General features: G+C 44.9%; 2 protein-coding genes across 3 annotated transcripts; both read left to right on the forward strand.

Annotated features, from left to right (window-relative positions):
• The first annotated feature begins 126 nt into the window (after positions 1 to 126).
• On the forward strand, positions 127 to 2,953 carry cpb2 (carboxypeptidase B2 (plasma)). The gene is made up of 11 exons (XM_026301921.1): positions 127 to 193; positions 433 to 508; positions 595 to 719; positions 813 to 921; positions 1,099 to 1,200; positions 1,413 to 1,517; positions 1,611 to 1,721; positions 1,800 to 1,890; positions 2,239 to 2,441; positions 2,581 to 2,665; positions 2,733 to 2,953. Exons 1-11 carry the CDS (start codon positions 129 to 131, stop codon positions 2,936 to 2,938), a joined length of 1,278 nt encoding a protein of 425 aa, XP_026157706.1. The 5' UTR covers positions 127 to 128; the 3' UTR covers positions 2,939 to 2,953.
• An 857-nt stretch (positions 2,954 to 3,810) lies between these two features.
• On the forward strand, positions 3,811 to 13,704 carry zc3h13 (zinc finger CCCH-type containing 13). 2 transcript variants are annotated; one of them, XM_026301860.1, is made up of 20 exons: positions 3,811 to 3,957; positions 4,329 to 4,496; positions 4,702 to 4,805; positions 4,940 to 5,054; positions 5,186 to 5,297; positions 5,482 to 5,648; positions 5,866 to 6,014; positions 6,129 to 6,329; positions 6,453 to 6,599; positions 6,723 to 7,066; positions 7,399 to 7,887; positions 8,027 to 8,272; positions 8,382 to 8,910; positions 9,454 to 9,650; positions 10,067 to 11,299; positions 11,395 to 12,075; positions 12,168 to 12,311; positions 12,518 to 12,718; positions 12,801 to 12,964; positions 13,093 to 13,704. In XM_026301860.1, the coding sequence occupies exons 2-20, from the start codon at positions 4,338 to 4,340 to the stop codon at positions 13,291 to 13,293; spliced, it is 5,583 nt and encodes a 1,860-aa protein (XP_026157645.1). In that variant the 5' UTR covers positions 3,811 to 3,957; positions 4,329 to 4,337; the 3' UTR covers positions 13,294 to 13,704. The 2 variants fall into 2 exon arrangements, with proteins under 2 accessions (XP_026157645.1, XP_026157647.1); XM_026301862.1 differs by having other exon boundaries at positions 9,454 to 9,566.
• Positions 13,705 to 15,857: the final 2,153 nt, after the last annotated feature.

Consider the following 15,857-nt stretch of genomic DNA (forward strand, 5'->3'; position numbering starts at 1 on the left):
ATCTATGGCCTCCTCCTCTCAATAAAGCAAAGTTTAACTTGTGAATAAACAAAGTGTCAATCAATAGTCTCTCCCTGCCCCTAGAGTTTGAACAAACTTTTCCCATTTCAAGTCTGGATCCTGACATCATGAAGACACTTTGGATTTTATTTGTTTTATTGAATTTAGACAAAGGATACTGCACAAAAACACAGTAAGTTGATTTAGTGATTTGTTTTCAGGGAATTAAAAGCATTTAAAAAAGGAGGATTAAGTGTTTTCCAAACGCAGGTTACACAAACACACACCCATGAATACAATTTGTCTTATGTTACTCACACACATATGAACTGATTTTACCGAATATAGAGTAAATTATTCACCTCACCTTTATATTCTAGTACTAGTTTTAATATGGTGTATTTTACTCATATTGTTTTTATTGTTACTCAGTGACCAGGTTCTATCAATCACCCCGAAAACCCAGGAGCAAGTTGACATTGTGAAGAATGTATCCACTCAGTTTGAGGTAGAACTGAGCTTTTTATGGATCTGTGGTAGCTTTGCTGATTACTTTTCCTTCTGTGAATCATTTTACTACTTATTTTCTCTCAGACAGTCTTATGGCAGCCTGTTTCACCTCACTTCATCAAAGAAGAAAACCAAGTCCACCTGTTTGTCCCTGCAAATAGCTCAACGTCTGTCAAGGGTCTGCTAGAGAAAAACACCATAACATATGAGTATGTTACTTATCTGAAAACATTCCTGTATTACTCACCAATGATGTGCAATCTGTTTACAGCCTTTGTTACTCACCTGTTGGGTCGTTACAGGGTTTTATTGACCAAGGCTGATGAGTTGATGGCAATGCAGACAAGGGACAACTCCACAGACCCACGAAGCAGCTCATCTTTCTACGAAAGATATCACAGTCTGGAGGATGTATGCTTTTCAGCTTTACTTATCAGCTCCCTGCCTGGTCTTGTTGACACTGTGTTAGTTAGTGGTGATTTCACTCCATGGGGACAAAAACAAGATGACACGGTGTCAACAAAACAAACTTTGTAAGTCTCACACGCTACATATATTTCAGTTTACATCCTGGCATCTCCCCTGCAGATCTATGACTGGATAAACAGGACTATACAGGACAGCCCAAACACAGCGAACCTCATTCTTATTGGGTCCTCATATGAGAAGCGACCTTTATATGCACTGAAGGTACTAATTTCCATCAGATAATAAATTATTATGACAATAAAAATCATCTATTTAACTTTTTTGCATGGATTTCCAAAAAAAAAATTGTTTATATTTTAGAGTAGAAAGCTGTTTCCAATTGTAGAGCTGACGTATGAGAAAATGTAGCTGACTGTTTCACTCACACTCTAAATTCTGATACTCAGCTCAGATTAATTCATGATCTTTCTCAGCTGTCTCTTAATAACAGGCCAAATAAAAAAGCAATGTGGATTGACTGTGGGATACATGCCAGAGAGTGGATCGCTCCAGCTTTCTGCTTATGGTTTGTGCGCCATGTGAGTACATTTACAATATAGAAGGCTGGAAATATCGCTTACGAACAATTTTGTTGTGGTCATGCACTAAAATACGCGTTGCTTCTCTCCCAGGCTTTGTTACATTACGGCAAAAACCAAGACATTACTAACATACTGGACAACATGGACGTCTATATCCTGCCCGTTATGAACCCTGATGGATACCTCTACACATGGACAACAGTAGGAACACACTGGATATTAATTTGTGTCACTGCATGTGTAAGAGAAGTAATTTCAAATGCTCCCTCACTGCCTCAGGACAGGATGTGGAGGAAGAACCGCTCCATCAGCAACAGCAGCATCTGCGTTGGAGCCGACCTCAACAGAAACTTTGATGCCAACTGGTGCAGTAAGTTAGTTCCCAGTGTAAACCATTAAAGCAAGACATTGAAATTCCTGAACTTTTATGAACAGACAAATTATTAATCACTTCAGGGAGCTACCATGTTTAATATTTGATTATTTTCCCTAGAAAAGGAATGAAAAATCACATCTTTATGGTATTTTATACCATACCATGGCCAGATTTTGAAGTTTCACTTCATAACTTATAAACTTGTAAAATTACGTGTTAATATTACAGAAAGACTTTTATATAAAACTACCCTGCCACACTTACTTTTTCTTCACCTTTTGATTGCTTGTTCAGCTTATTATAGATGTCATGTCTGAGGTGAAGTGTTAATGTTTTTTCCAGCGGTGGGAGCCTCTCATGACCCCTGCTCTGAGATCTACTGCGGTGAGTTCCCTGAGTCAGAGCCAGAGTCACAGGCCGTGGCCGACTTCCTGCGCAGTCACAAGGATTCAGTTCAGCTCTACTTCAGCATACACTCGTACTCTCAGATGCTGCTTTTCCCGTACTCCTGCACCTTAGATGAAGCAGAGAACCACAAAGATCTGGTGACTGGTTGGACTGATCAATCATACAATCAGTGTATCATTCAGTAATAAAAGTTTTGGTAAAAGTCTTATACCTTTGCATGCAGATAATGAACAATTGCTCTTTCTAATTGTTTGTGTATATGTACTTTTTTACAAGCTTGAGATGGCCAAAGAAGCTGTTGAAAAAATCCAAAGATATTATAGGAACAACTACAAATATGGTGCTGGGGCAAGAACAATATGTAAGTAGGACTTATTTGAACTGATCAACTCTCACAGTACACATGACTGACATTGTCTATTCTCCAGATCTGGCTCCTGGTGGTTCTGATGACTGGGCATACAATCTTGGCATCAAATATTCTTTCACATTTGAGCTCCAGGACCGCGGGCAGTACGGGTTCCTCCTGCCACCATTTCGCATTTCCAAGGCCTGCAATGAGGCTCTGACCGCAGTGAAGAGCATTGCTCTTAGGGTTATAGAGAAAACACAAGTGGCAAGAAGTTCTGTTTAAACGGCGTGAGCAGCATTTTTTTAATCTTTTAAAATGTTATGGCTGTCTATTGTGCAGACAGGCTTCTGATTATGTGCCTATATAGTAAACATTCACATAAATATTGCACAAATGTCATTGTAAAAATTGTAAAGAAAATAATAAATTAATTGAAGACATAATTCCAGTGTCCAATATATTTATGTTTTTTCTATTTCATTACTGAGTGAATATGCTATTGGTGTGATACAATTAGGTAGAAAGTAGTTCCAATGAATACTACACCATCCTACAGATAAAACATATAAATAATGTCATGTTTACTGGTTTTATAGTCATACCATTATGTTAATAATATAAAAAACTATCTGTAAAGTTATCTAAACAGTGTGAACCCCTGTACAATGTAATGCAAAATATTGGAAACATTTCTACTTCGGAAATTTTATTTTGTCGGAGCTGCCCAAAGATATACAGTATACACAGTATTTAATGTCAGAATTACCGTTACTGTACTAAGTCTGTGCTAGTCAGTTTAAATGTTATTACTATAAATAATATCACTGCTACCATTTTGATAATCAGTGTTTAAATAACAATTGTGATTCAGTATAGTTGGGGATATTTTCTCTCTTTGGAAAATCGGTTACTGCCCTCTAGTGGTCACAAAGAGAAACTCCAACGCTACTTAAATAAGAGGTTAAGATCAGCATTACTAGTTATAGTGACACAGGTGTTAATACATTAAAATTTTATATTAGTTTACCAGAAAATGTGAAGCATGAAATACGCTAGTTAAGGCATATTAAAGTGTAACGATCGTTTTTGGTAGGTGGCGCTAATGCGCTCTTGACGCTGCAAAGTCTATAAACCATAGAAGAAAAAGAAGGGGACCCATTATGACGCGCACCCTCTGCCAATATGAAGGCACTCGGGGCAGTTTGTGCCTTTGATTTTAAAAAATAAGCTTTGTTGTTTTTATTAGTGCTGAATCCGCTAACTGGACACAAGTAGATGCCACACCGACATTAATATCCTGGGTGAGGCGGCCTTTTATCGGCACATTACCGAGCAGAAGGTGCTTCAAGGCCCCGCGCTCCGCTTAGCTAGCTTTAGCATTAGCCGCGACATGGTTGTTTTTTCCTAACACGAGACTTGTAGTAATTTAGTCGTTGCTAATAATACGATACTCAGTCGAAGCGCACGTACACGTGTTTGGATGTAGGACATGTAAACATTAGCTTTAAAGTGGTGCGGTAAGCTGATTAGCTAGGAACGTTAGCCAACGTTGAACGTTGGGTAAAGTAAAAGTCAGTTTGTATGGGGACGCTTGCTAGGATTGAAGCTGTACTGTGTGGACGTATGGGTGCAGATGATGATGATGATAAAGTATTTGTAATCATATTTTCAGTCCTGCAGAATGTCCAAGATCAGACGGAAGGTTACAGTGGAGAATTCAAAAACCATATCTGACAGCAGCAGCACCACAACCAGCAGCACCAGCAACCCCGCCGCCCCCTCCCGCAGGCCAAGTGTGTTTGAAAGACTTGGCCCCAGCACTGGGAGTAATGCTGCAGATGTACGTATAGCCTGCAGTGCAAAACACTTGCATGGACACAAGGATGCAACTGGGTCTTTCTATCACACCCTAGGGATGGAGTTATTTTCCTTTAGCAGATGCACTCAACACTCCCTGTATCCTTCTAGTCTCTCTGCTGCAGTGGCTGTCTCAGGTTAGTGGACGTTGTTGTGTCTGATCAGGTTCATTTGTTTGTGTCTTTCAGAGTCACTGTAGAAATTGGCTGAAGACTGGTAATTGCAGCTACGGCAACACTTGTCGCTACACACATGGAACTCAGCCGCGAGGCAAAGGATTCAGCTTTAGTCGGTGAGGTGTTTTGTTTGAGTGTTTGCTGTGTGGCATTTAAGATCTATGATTGTCTGGACCTTTCAGTTTGTTTGTCTTTTGTGATCCTGTCCACAGCTTGTGTGTATTCATGTTTGTGTATGTCTTTTGTGCAGGTCAACCGAGAGGCCCACAGGTGATCTGCGGGAGAGGATGAAGAATAAAAGACAGGATGTTGACCCAGAAAACCTGAAGCGAGACATAGACGAATCCACATCGCCCACATCAAGAGTGAGTCTGTGCTGTTGCCACTATTTGAAATACTAGTCTGTTGCCCAATGTATAAAAGACATCTGGGTTAAAAACAGGAGTTAGTGCAACCTGTATGTGTTATTCTAACGTGTGTGGGTGTCATCATGCAGCAAAGAGACTCCTCCAGAGGCCGTCACAGGGAAAAGGAGGACATAAAGATTACAAAGGAACGCACACCAGCCAGTGAAGAAGAGCCCACAGAGTGGGAAACCAATCGTGAAGGTTCAGTAGCTTATTTTTTAGTTTATGTGTAATGGACAAGTGACCTGTAAATGTCATTCAGGCTCTTTAGCGTGATTTTACAGTTTGACACGAACTGTCAAAAAACATAAATATGGGTTTTGACTTTCTATAAAATTTACAGTTGATATAGAGTGGAAGCCTGTGTTTTCTGGTTCACTTTCAGACTCGGATATCGGTGATTACGACTACGAGTTATCCTTAGAGATGAAGCGCCAGAAGATTCAGCGTGAGCTGATGAAACTTGAGCAGGAGAACTTGGAAAAGAGAGAGGACATAGTCATCAAAAAAGATGAGACCCCCACCAAAACAAGAACCACGGCCTTGCCGAAGGTAAGTCATGCAGCGCACCCTAGTTTCAAAACCAGAATCTGTACTAGTACTACTACTACTACATGACCACTTGTACCACTTTGAACCTTTTATTTGCACTACAAAACTACTTGAAATTCCCTCTGGGGATAATTAAAGTTACTAAAAGTATGTTTAACACACTTGAAGTGTGTGTGTAGCAGGAACTTTCACCTGATCTGTCATCTCTGCCCTTCAGTCTTCCCCTGAGCAGTTAAGCTCCAAAGATTCACCCTCGTCCAGGAAATCCGGTGGATCCCCAAAACACAAAAGTGCAACCAAAGGCCAAGGCTCTGGGAAGAAAGAGAAGAAGACATTGGTGGCCTCGCCTGTTTCTGAAACTACCAGGTAGGAGTGTGCCTGAGCTGGACTTGTTTGTTTGTGTTTTTTGTCACCTTTGCTAAGGAGAGCAGCTTTTCAGTCTTTTCTGTCCTGTTTACCAGCATATCTTGTTCCAACCAGGTCTTCTAAAGGGAGCCATAGCAAGAAGAAAGGGCCCCGTACGCCTAGCCCTCTTCCCCCAGTTCCTCTGGACCTTCCTGTGATCGGGAAGAAACACAAAGGCAAGCACAAAAACAAGGACAAGTCTGAGGACAAGCAGAAGGAAGGGAAAGATCGGGGACGAGACACAGAAAAACACAAAGAGAAGAAGGAAAAACGCAGGTACAGTGTGGAGCCACTCACATTAATGTTGGAATGCTGTTTACAGTGCACTGAGAAATCATTAACATGGCAGTCTAGTTATGTCTTGTTTGAGTTATTTGATTATAAACCCATTGTTTACAGGGACCGTTCAGACAATTCCCATAAGGCCAAGCGTTCAGTCACATCAGAAGAGCGTTCTGGAAGTGCGTCACCATCTGGCAGAAAGAAATCCCTTTCTCCTAAAGCTTCCTCCCATAAGGCCTCTGCCCTAGGCTCCCCTGCTCGCAGGTGAGCACATGCAGGATGCTGAGGAAACAGTGCTGTCCTGAGCATTATGTGACAGTAACTATATAGGCCAATCAATGCTGGACATGTTGTAGGTGAGGAAGTAACTATCTTTGTTCACTGCAGGTCTTCCTCTCCTCCACGCCACCACCGAACCCCTACTCCTCCTCGCCACCACTCTCCTTCCTCCCACTCAGGTTCCTCTGCCCAGCGGCACTCTCCGTCTCCACATCGGCGGCGCTCATCCTCTCCCACCTACCGCCGGAGCACCACAGCCCAGGCCTCTGCCTCCTCACCTCCGAGCTCCAGGCGCTCCCGTTCACCTCCTGCCTCACACGACACCTACTCTCCTCACCGCCGATCCGAGCGGTCGAGCCCTAGTCGGCGACACTCCAGGGGCCGTGAGAGGAGCCGTGGGGACAGAGAGAGGAGTCCACCTGCCCAGGAGCGCAGACATGAGCGCAGAGATGGTATTTTACTTTTTCACTCTTGGATTTCTCTTGGGCTGTTTCTGTAAGGGCTGTTTTATTATGAAATTATGAGGCTTTTGCTTTTTTTCATGTAATTGTCACAGTAGTTTTTACAGCGTATTCATAGGAAGGTTTGATTTGCTGTAACTTAGTTCCTTGAATTAGTGATGAACTTTAATTTGAATCACTTCAGTCATTTGAAAATATGCAGTTATGTTTCCAGTCTTATTCTGGAAAACTGGATGTTTATAATGTTCCCTGTCCCTGATGAGCTGTTTTATTTTTTCGATTGTCCATTCATCAGTTGATAATTGTGTGTCTTTTGCAAACAGATAGTCGCAGCAAGCGAGACAAAGACAGCATCCGTGATGACCGGGACTATGACTGTGAGCCGGCGTCATCACGGGACGTTCGCGATGACAGGGAGACCAGAGAGGCTCGGGACAGACGAGATGCTCGTGATCGTGGAAGGGACGCAGCTCGAGAGCCTCGCGATCACCGAGACAACAGGGACATAAAGGACTCCAGAGTGAGCAGGACAGAGACCCATTCCAGCCGTGAATCTCTGGAGCGGCGAGACCGTGAACGGGAGCGGGAGAGGGAGAAGGACAGAGAGCGAGAGAAGGACAGGGAGAGGGAGAGGGAAAGGGAAAGGACTGACACCCACAGGAAGGATGAACTGGTTCAGGATGACAGGAATTACGGCAGAGGTCATGGACGTGAAGATGGAGGGAGAGCTGAAGGAAGGTCAGACAACAGGACAGACAGAAGTGAGAGGAATGGACGAGGGAGAGGGCGTGCCAATGAAACATCTGATAAAGGTAAGAACTAAGAACGATCTGACAGCAACAAGAAGCTTATTGGGTGAATCATTATGCTGCTATTCCTTTGTTTCTTCTTCATGTGTGTTTGTGGTCTTTTTTTTTTTTCTTTTTTTTTACTTGCCATTTTTCCTGTCAGCCTCAAGCAGAAACTCCCGGGGCTCTCAGTTGGACAGCAGCTACGACAACTGGGAGTCACGGAGCAGTGCGGTGCGTGAGCGGAGCCCAGAGAGGAGCACAGAGCGCAGCGTCACTGAAAGAAGCTCTGACAGGGGTTCAGACAGAGACCGCTATGAGGGAGATCGAAGAGAGCAAGCCAGAGACTCCTCCTATGACCGGAGGGGGGGACATGCAGAGCGGGATCGCAGAGACAACCGGGAGAGAGGTGGGGGGGTTGCAGTCTTTTAAGCATGTGTAAAGTCTGAAGAAAGAAGAAGGTTTTAAAAAGCATGTGGACTAATTCAAGTTTTTTTTTTTTTTTTTTTTTTTTAAAGATCAAAGAGCAGCTTCTCCAAACAGACACCAGGGGAGATTGGAGGAGTCTGAGAGGGAGGACAGGAGGGAGGAGCGCAGGACAGACAGAGCAGATGAGAGACGGGACGACCGGATCCGTGACCGGGAGAGAGAGAGAGACAGGGAGAGAGACAGGGACCGGGAGAGAGACAAAGAGAAGGACAGAGAGCGGGAGAGGGAAAGGGAAAAGGAGAGAGAGAAGGAGAGGGAGGCCGAGAGGGAGAGGGAGCGGGCCAGAGAGAGGGAGAGGGAACGAGAGAGGGAGAGGGAGCGAGAGAGGGAAAGGGAGCGTGAGGAGCGAGAGAGAGAAAGGGAAAGAGAGCGTGAGGAGCGAGAGAGGGAGAGGGAAAGAAAGGAGCGGGAGAGGGAGCGAGAGAGGGAACTACGGGAGAGAGAGAGGCAGCGGGAATGGGAGGAGCGAGAGAGAGGAAGGGAGGAGAGGCGGGAGAGGAGAGAGGACACCAGGGATGACCGGTCTGTTCGAGACACCCGGGATGATCGCAAGACAAGGCATGTATCGCCCTACTCCATTTATCCTGCATTAACGCCACATGTTTATCTCCTGTGTACACAGAGGTCAGACAGCAGGTCAGGCAGAGGCAGCTGGCTTTGCATTTCCTGTGTCTGTTTTTGTCTTATACTGTTACTGAAATCCTTTCCTCTTCTTAAAATAGATCTAACAGACCTAACATTGTAACACTTGCAGTGTTCCAGGTGGATCAGTGGATTTTACAGTTTGTAACTTGAGAAACAATCCATCCCTCTAAATTTACCTGTGAACTATTGAACTACAGGATGCCCAGAGATAATAAACTGTACTTGTGTTTAACAACAAGTTAAATATATGAAATCATTCCTTTAACAGTGAAATTTATTTCATAACAGCCTGTTGAAATACTTTGGAAACAGAAAATGTCATTTTTAGTTTTGTGTGCAAAATCCCGTGTTTCACACAGCGCTCAGATTCTCCAACAGTTTTTATGCAGTGGGCGTCCTCCTTCCCAATACTGATTTAATGTTGCTGTGTTTTTGTAATAATTCTTCTCACTCTAGTCGTAAGAGGCCCCGAGTGGAGAGCAGCCCAAGTCCCCGTCCGTCACCGAAGCGAGCAGCACGGGACCAGAGCCCAGCGGACAGCGACGGCTACAACAGTGCAGAAGAGAAAAGTGAGCGCCCGTTTGGCCGAGGGCCGGCCAAGCTCCACCCACAGCCCCTCCTCCCCAGCCCAGTGTGTCCGCCTCCACCTGACAGTAGGGAAAATCTTTTTGAAAGGACACACTTCTGTTTAGTGGGGAATGCACCCTGTTACGATGTAAACACACCCTTGGAATGCACCGTTAATCACCAAACCTTGATGTTTCTTTGGTATAGTTGACACTGTCATGTCACTTGTATTATTTTAATAATTTGATTTAATTCGAATTGATTACATTTCTTCCTATTATAGTCATTGCAAATTTAATTTCTTTTCCTCTTCCAACTTTTAGTACATTTTTCTCTTTGACATTCACCTTTAATGTAAGAACACTGATCCTGAAGGGTTCTGCAAATACTACTGTAGATTCCTCAGCTGGGAACTCAGGCAGACTGCTGTCAGAGCTCTTATTTGGTTGGCGTGTTTAATGCTTAAAGATTACTGACAGTGTTTATGTGACTGTATGTTCAGGTGGCGACAAGCATCGTCTGCTGAGTCAGGTGGTACGGCCCCAGGAGCCTTTATTACGTTCTCCTCTGCGGGTTGCTCCATCTGATGACAAGACCAGCCACTGGAAGGACGAGGAGCGCAGAGGAGCCACGGATAAAAGGGATGCACGCAGCCGCCACGAGGACCTGGAACCTCGAGGGGAACGTGGCAGAGGGGGTGACAGACGAGGAGACCACCTTTCAGACACCCCTTCTGACTTGCGTAGCAAAGGCAGAGATCTGCGAGACTCCACGCCGCCGCCTCCTCCCTCAGCACTTGGTGCTGGCAGTGAAGACAGAGACACTGCTGGTGCTCAGTCCCATGAGGAGGGCAAAAAGAAGACAAAGTCACAGAAGAAGGGGCTGAAGAAGGGTCGCAAAGATGATGAGACCGCCGGAGGCACCCGCATGCCTGCTGCAGGGGACCGTTTCAACCCAGAAGCCCCGACCGGTTTGTCTGCAGATGCACTGTTACATTCCCCCAGGAAAGGAGCCAAGAAAAAGGTACTTGATCGAAAGAGGAAATGGTCACGAGGAGAGTCTGATGTTTCTGAGGAGGATACTGCAGCCCATCCGCCACACTGTAAGAGGAAGAGAGGTCCCCGAACTCCACCGCCTTCGACGAGGCCAGACTGTGGTACAGGAGGCAATGCAGACCTGTCTCCACTCCCCAAAATAGACAACTTCAGTGACTGGTCAGATGAGGAGGTCACAGACCGGGGTGGAGGACCAGTAGAAAGACAGGCGCCCCTGGTTCCTGTGGAGAGGGTTCCCGCTGAGACTCTTAGGAGAGGTGCTGGTTCCAGGGTTGGCAGGGACAGGGAGAGGTGCAACCCTCCTAACATTGCCCCCCTGCTTCCTCAGGATCCACCAATGCTGCTGCAGACTCTGACTCCACAGCCCCTCATGTCCCAGCCCCTGCTCCGCAAACCTCCACCAGAGCAGACGCGCAGCAGCAGCATGGGGAGCAACCAGAGCCGCACGTCATCCCGACGCCTGCGGTCACCCTCCAACGAGTCAGCCCATCGAGATGAGCCTCAGGGTCCGCGATCCCACAGAGGCAGGCTGCAGGGCGCCAACTCACGTGATCGGGACAGAGAGAGAGAACGGGAGAGAGAGCGAGAGAGGCCAGCGGTGAATGACCCCCCAGGAGCAGAGAGGAAGTCTCGAATTGACCAGCTGAGGAGAGGAGAGCTCAGCCGCAGCACGTCATCAGGTAAATACACTTTCACACACAACAGTCCCTTAACATCAAGGAACAGTATAATAGCTGATGTCACTGTAATGATACCTGTTTCTACTGTGGTACAGACCGACAGGATTCTCGTAGCCACAGCTCTAGACGCAGCTCTCCAGACTCAGAGAGGCAGGCCAGGTCCAGGTCCCGTGCGGGGTCCTATGACAGCCGAGAGCGGGAGAGGGACAGGGAGCCGTTTGAACGGGAACGGGAGCGTGAACGAGACAGAAAGGACCCCAGGCCTCAGCAGCAGCCACAGCAGCAGCAGTCCCTGCTCCTCCAGCAGCCCCTACAGCAACAGAGAGACTGGGATCCAGAACCCAGGGACTGGTCTAGCAGGGGACGGGAGCCCCTGCTTATGCGTCCTGGCCGTGAACCTCTCCTCCGGGAACGGGACATCAGGGACCGGGAACGCTTGCTCCCAGAGGGACTCATCCAGCAGCACGAACGGGAGCGGGAAAGGGAGCGAGATCGGGAGCGGGAGAGAGACAGCAGAGGGGAAAGAGCTGGCGATAAAGAGAGGGAGAGGATGATGATGGACCTGCCGCCTCACGGGGACTCCAGGGCTCCAGGACGAGGGGACCTTAGGCTTGAAATGAGAGGAGATGTGCGAGGGGACATAAGGCAGGACAGGAGTGACTATGAGCCACTGCTGCCAAGAGAGGCCTTCAGCCCAGCAGAGCCTGAGAAGCCAAGCAACAGTCACCCTCTGATGGGAGAGCAACGGGAGCTGGAGAAGGCGGACAGCATCGACGGTAAGAAGATTTTTGTCATGTTTTCCTGACACATTCCAAGATTTGTTTATTTGCTGATTGAAGTAATGTGCGTGTGTGTACACTGTTCACAGGAGACGAAGATGGGAAAGAAGACGATGGTCAATCAGTTGCATCTGTAGGGGAGGAGTATGAACCGATCAGCGATGATGAACTGGATGAGATTCTTGCTGACAGCCAGAAAAAAGAGGATCAGCAGGATGATGAGAAAATTACAGGTACCAGGAAAGAGCTGTATTGAGAATGTCCAGATCAGTGTATTAAATTCATTTGTTATTCACATATAGTTAGAAAGAGAATTTACTCTTGTACATGAAATTAATTGGCTTTTTTACTGGTTAAATAAACATTGCATATTGTTTTTTATGTAGAACAAAGTGGATTTTACCTTATAAAATAAAAACCCTGATTTGTGTTCTGACAGGCCCTCTGGACGTGATTGACGTGGACTGGTCCAGCCTGATGCCCAAACAGAAGCAGGAACCCCGGGTGCCAGGGGCCGCGTTGCTCCGGTTCACCCCAGGGGCTGTGCTTCTCAGGTCGGGTATCTCCAAGAGACTTGCTGGGCCTGAGCTTCTTGAGCAAGTCAGAGAGGTGTGTAAGTCAGAGCTGGATGACCCCAAAGGTGAGAGTCTGCACATCGTCACACCATAAAATCACAGTTCATCGTCTGTCTGGTAAAACTTAATTTGAACTTCCTGTGTCAGATGCTGACAAGCTGTTTGAGCATGACCTGGGGGCCCTGAACATGGCAGCCCTGAACAGGCGGGTGGAGAGGGCAGGTTTATTGACTAACCTGGGGCCTTGCTGCAAGGCCTTGTGTGCCCGCAGGGATTTCACCATCCGCCGGCAGCTGTTAAAAAATGACAAGGTAGCATCATCCTACTGCTGACCTGAGCTATTTCAGTACTGGCCTGTATTGATCTTAGCTATGTCCTCATGAGGTTAGAGCTTCTCAGAGTGAAGTGATTTTGAATGTCTGTACCCTCTTTCTTTCAGGGCCTAATGAAGCAATACCCTGCTACGCCTGTGGTGGACAACGAGCTGCTGCAGATGAGCATGCGTCTCTTCAGAAGGACCATGACTGCCCAGGCGTCAGCCCCAGAAAGGTCTGACAGCGTGTCGGCACCAGCAGCTGAAGTTGCTGCATCAGGTGATAGTAAGCTGAGCTCCATGCCAGCCGAGGTGTGTGTGTCGTAGGAGAAATGGGTCTAGTCATTAAAACACATGCTTCTAAGCCTGTACTTTTCTTCCAGCCCCTAACTCCCCATGTCTCTGTCCTGTTTTATTGCATACATGGCCTTTTCAGTCATGAGAAGAAATAAACACAGCACAATTGAGAATTTCTCAATTCTGCTTTACATGTTTTTGATTATCTGCAAGTACTGTGCCATAGTCTAGTGGACATTCTAGCCTATGGACGTGTGTAGTGAACCATGTACGAGAACATAAAATGCACCTGAAATAAGTTCATGTTTTTTGTGCATTACAATGTGTTAGAGCAGCTTTTAAGTCGTCAGTGTCACCTGTCTAACCGAGATCACATGACTTTCTTTTTGTATATTGTGCATTGGTTACTACATGCATTAAAATGGTTAGATGTTGATTTTACTAGCGGGTCTTTTGCTTTGTATGAAGTGACTGTTCAGCCTTCAGATACTGTGACATTTGATGTTATTGGCATAATTGTTTACATCTCATCATAAAATGTCTCCAGCTCCAGTGTATACTAATGTATAGTGTTACGGACCAACACCGCAACATCCCGCAGGGACTTGAATGAATGTTTGTCGTGAATCAGCCAAACCATTCCTTTATTGAATGTAACGTGTTACAACTTGTGTTCAATGGGAACTATGGGGTTTTTCGCTTGATGGATTTCTTTTGAGTGGTTTGGCAATGTGTCCCTGAAATGAACTGCCGTGCAAATAGTGCAGAGTACCAGATTTCCAACACCATCCTGTGGAACTCCTCTCCTTAATGTTCAGCAGCCCACGCCATGGTAAAAGGAGCCAGTGTGTTCCTGATAACAAAAGACACTAGACTTCTTAGATGAAAGTGACTGAGCAGAAAAGTAATTAGAAAGTCACATCTTGTTTGCGTCCTAGTGGTTGACCAGGACGAGCCACATTATAGAGACTTGTACAGGAGGATAAACTGAAGCCCTGTGATGTGGTTATATACGAAGAAAACATAAAAAAACAGGACGTTAGTGGAAAACACTTATCTTAGAGCTCTGGATTCAACATGACACTGCCTACCAACCATGCAACTATGACTAATGTTACAAATATGGAGAAGGTTTGGCTGTGATATTGTTTTTGTCTTAAGTTTAAGGTCCATTTTGAGATGACTAGGTAACAATATGTGGTTTGATGCTGTATTTTTTTTTTTTTTTACTGTAAATAAATACAGAATGACATTTTTAAATGTCATATGAGAGTGTTAATTTTGATATTTAGCTGTAGCATTGAAATAAAAATGTTTTAGGTAAAATGTAATAATTTTTGTTAGTAACACGAGTGTCATTATTTCCTGCATTTGTAATGGAAAAGCATTTTGTGGCTACAACCATGTCCATCTTTTATTGTGTGCAGGTTAGTTTTGACTAAAATCCTGTCCAGTTCAGGTTTGGTTTTCCTACAGCTGAGGAAGACTAAGATGGTTGATGCTGACATGGAATATATGAGTTCCTGAGATTGGCAGGGTCCCTTATAAATGTGTTGGGAGTGTTTGTGTTAAAGAAAGGATGTAAATAAATGCTGGACGTGTGTTAATGGACAGTATGTGTACAAGTCGATAAGGTTGTTGGTATTTATTGTTTTCCAGTATCGTTTAAATGAGTTTGTAATTCCCCAATGCAGCTCCGGTCCAGTGGGTGGCGGTAATGAGGCATCAAGTTGTTTCAAGAAGGATGACGTAACTGCGACGTAGGTCGTACACAACATGCCTGGGTTAGCACCTGAGGCTGTAGCTCAGGGTTTTATCGGCACTTTGACTTGACGTAAACCACCGTACAGCCCAGGAGAACTAGTCGGCGTCTACAGTAAAGTCTCATTTCTACCACATTCTACAGTAAAACATCATTTCTACCACATACTACAGTAAAGTCTAATTTCTACCACATACTACAGTAAAACATCATTTCTACCACATACTACAGTAAAACAATTTCTACCACATACTACAGTAAAGCCTCATTTCTACCACATACTACAGTAAAACATTTCTACCACATACTACAGTAAAACATAATTTCTACCACATACTACAGTAAAGTCTAATTTCTACCACATACTACAGTAAAACATCATTTCTACCACATACTACAGTAAAGTCTAATTTCTACCACATACTACAGTAAAACATCATTTCTACCACATACTACAGTAAAACATCATTTCTACCACATACTACAGTAAAGTCTCATTTCTACCACATACTACAGTAAAACATCATTTCTACCACATACTACAGTAAAACATTTCTACCACATACTACAGTAAAACATCATTTCTACCACATACTACAGTAAAACATAATTTCTACCACATACTACAGTAAAACATCATTTCTACCACATACTACAGTAAAACATCATTTCTACCACATACTACAGTAAAGTCTCATTTCTACCACATACTACAGTAAAGTCTCATTTCTACCACATACTACAGTAAAGTCTCATTTCTACCACATACTACAGTAAAGTCTAATTTCTACCACATACTACAGTAAAACATCATTTCTACCACATACTACAG

This window comes from Mastacembelus armatus, chromosome 2, assembly GCF_900324485.2.
Source record: "Mastacembelus armatus chromosome 2, fMasArm1.2, whole genome shotgun sequence".
NCBI classification, from domain to species: domain Eukaryota; kingdom Metazoa; phylum Chordata; class Actinopteri; order Synbranchiformes; family Mastacembelidae; genus Mastacembelus; species Mastacembelus armatus.

What these genes read in the sequence shown, in the direction of transcription:
- cpb2 (XM_026301921.1), top strand. Translation starts at nt 129, where the DNA reads ATGAAGACACTTTGGATTTTATTTGTTTTATTGAATTTAGACAAAGGA. An exon ending in GCTTATGGTTTGTGCGCCAT is followed by an intron (nt 1,518 to 1,610) that starts GTGAGTACATTT and finishes CTTCTCTCCCAG; the next exon opens with GCTTTGTTACATTACGGCAA. An exon ending in CTTTGATGCCAACTGGTGCA is followed by an intron (nt 1,891 to 2,238) that starts GTAAGTTAGTTC and finishes TGTTTTTTCCAG; the next exon opens with CGGTGGGAGCCTCTCATGAC.
- zc3h13 (XM_026301860.1), top strand. Translation starts at nt 4,338, where the DNA reads ATGTCCAAGATCAGACGGAAGGTTACAGTGGAGAATTCAAAAACCATA. An exon ending in CAGACATGAGCGCAGAGATG is followed by an intron (nt 7,067 to 7,398) that starts GTATTTTACTTT and finishes TTTTGCAAACAG; the next exon opens with ATAGTCGCAGCAAGCGAGAC. An exon ending in CGGGATGATCGCAAGACAAG is followed by an intron (nt 8,911 to 9,453) that starts GCATGTATCGCC and finishes TTCTCACTCTAG; the next exon opens with TCGTAAGAGGCCCCGAGTGG.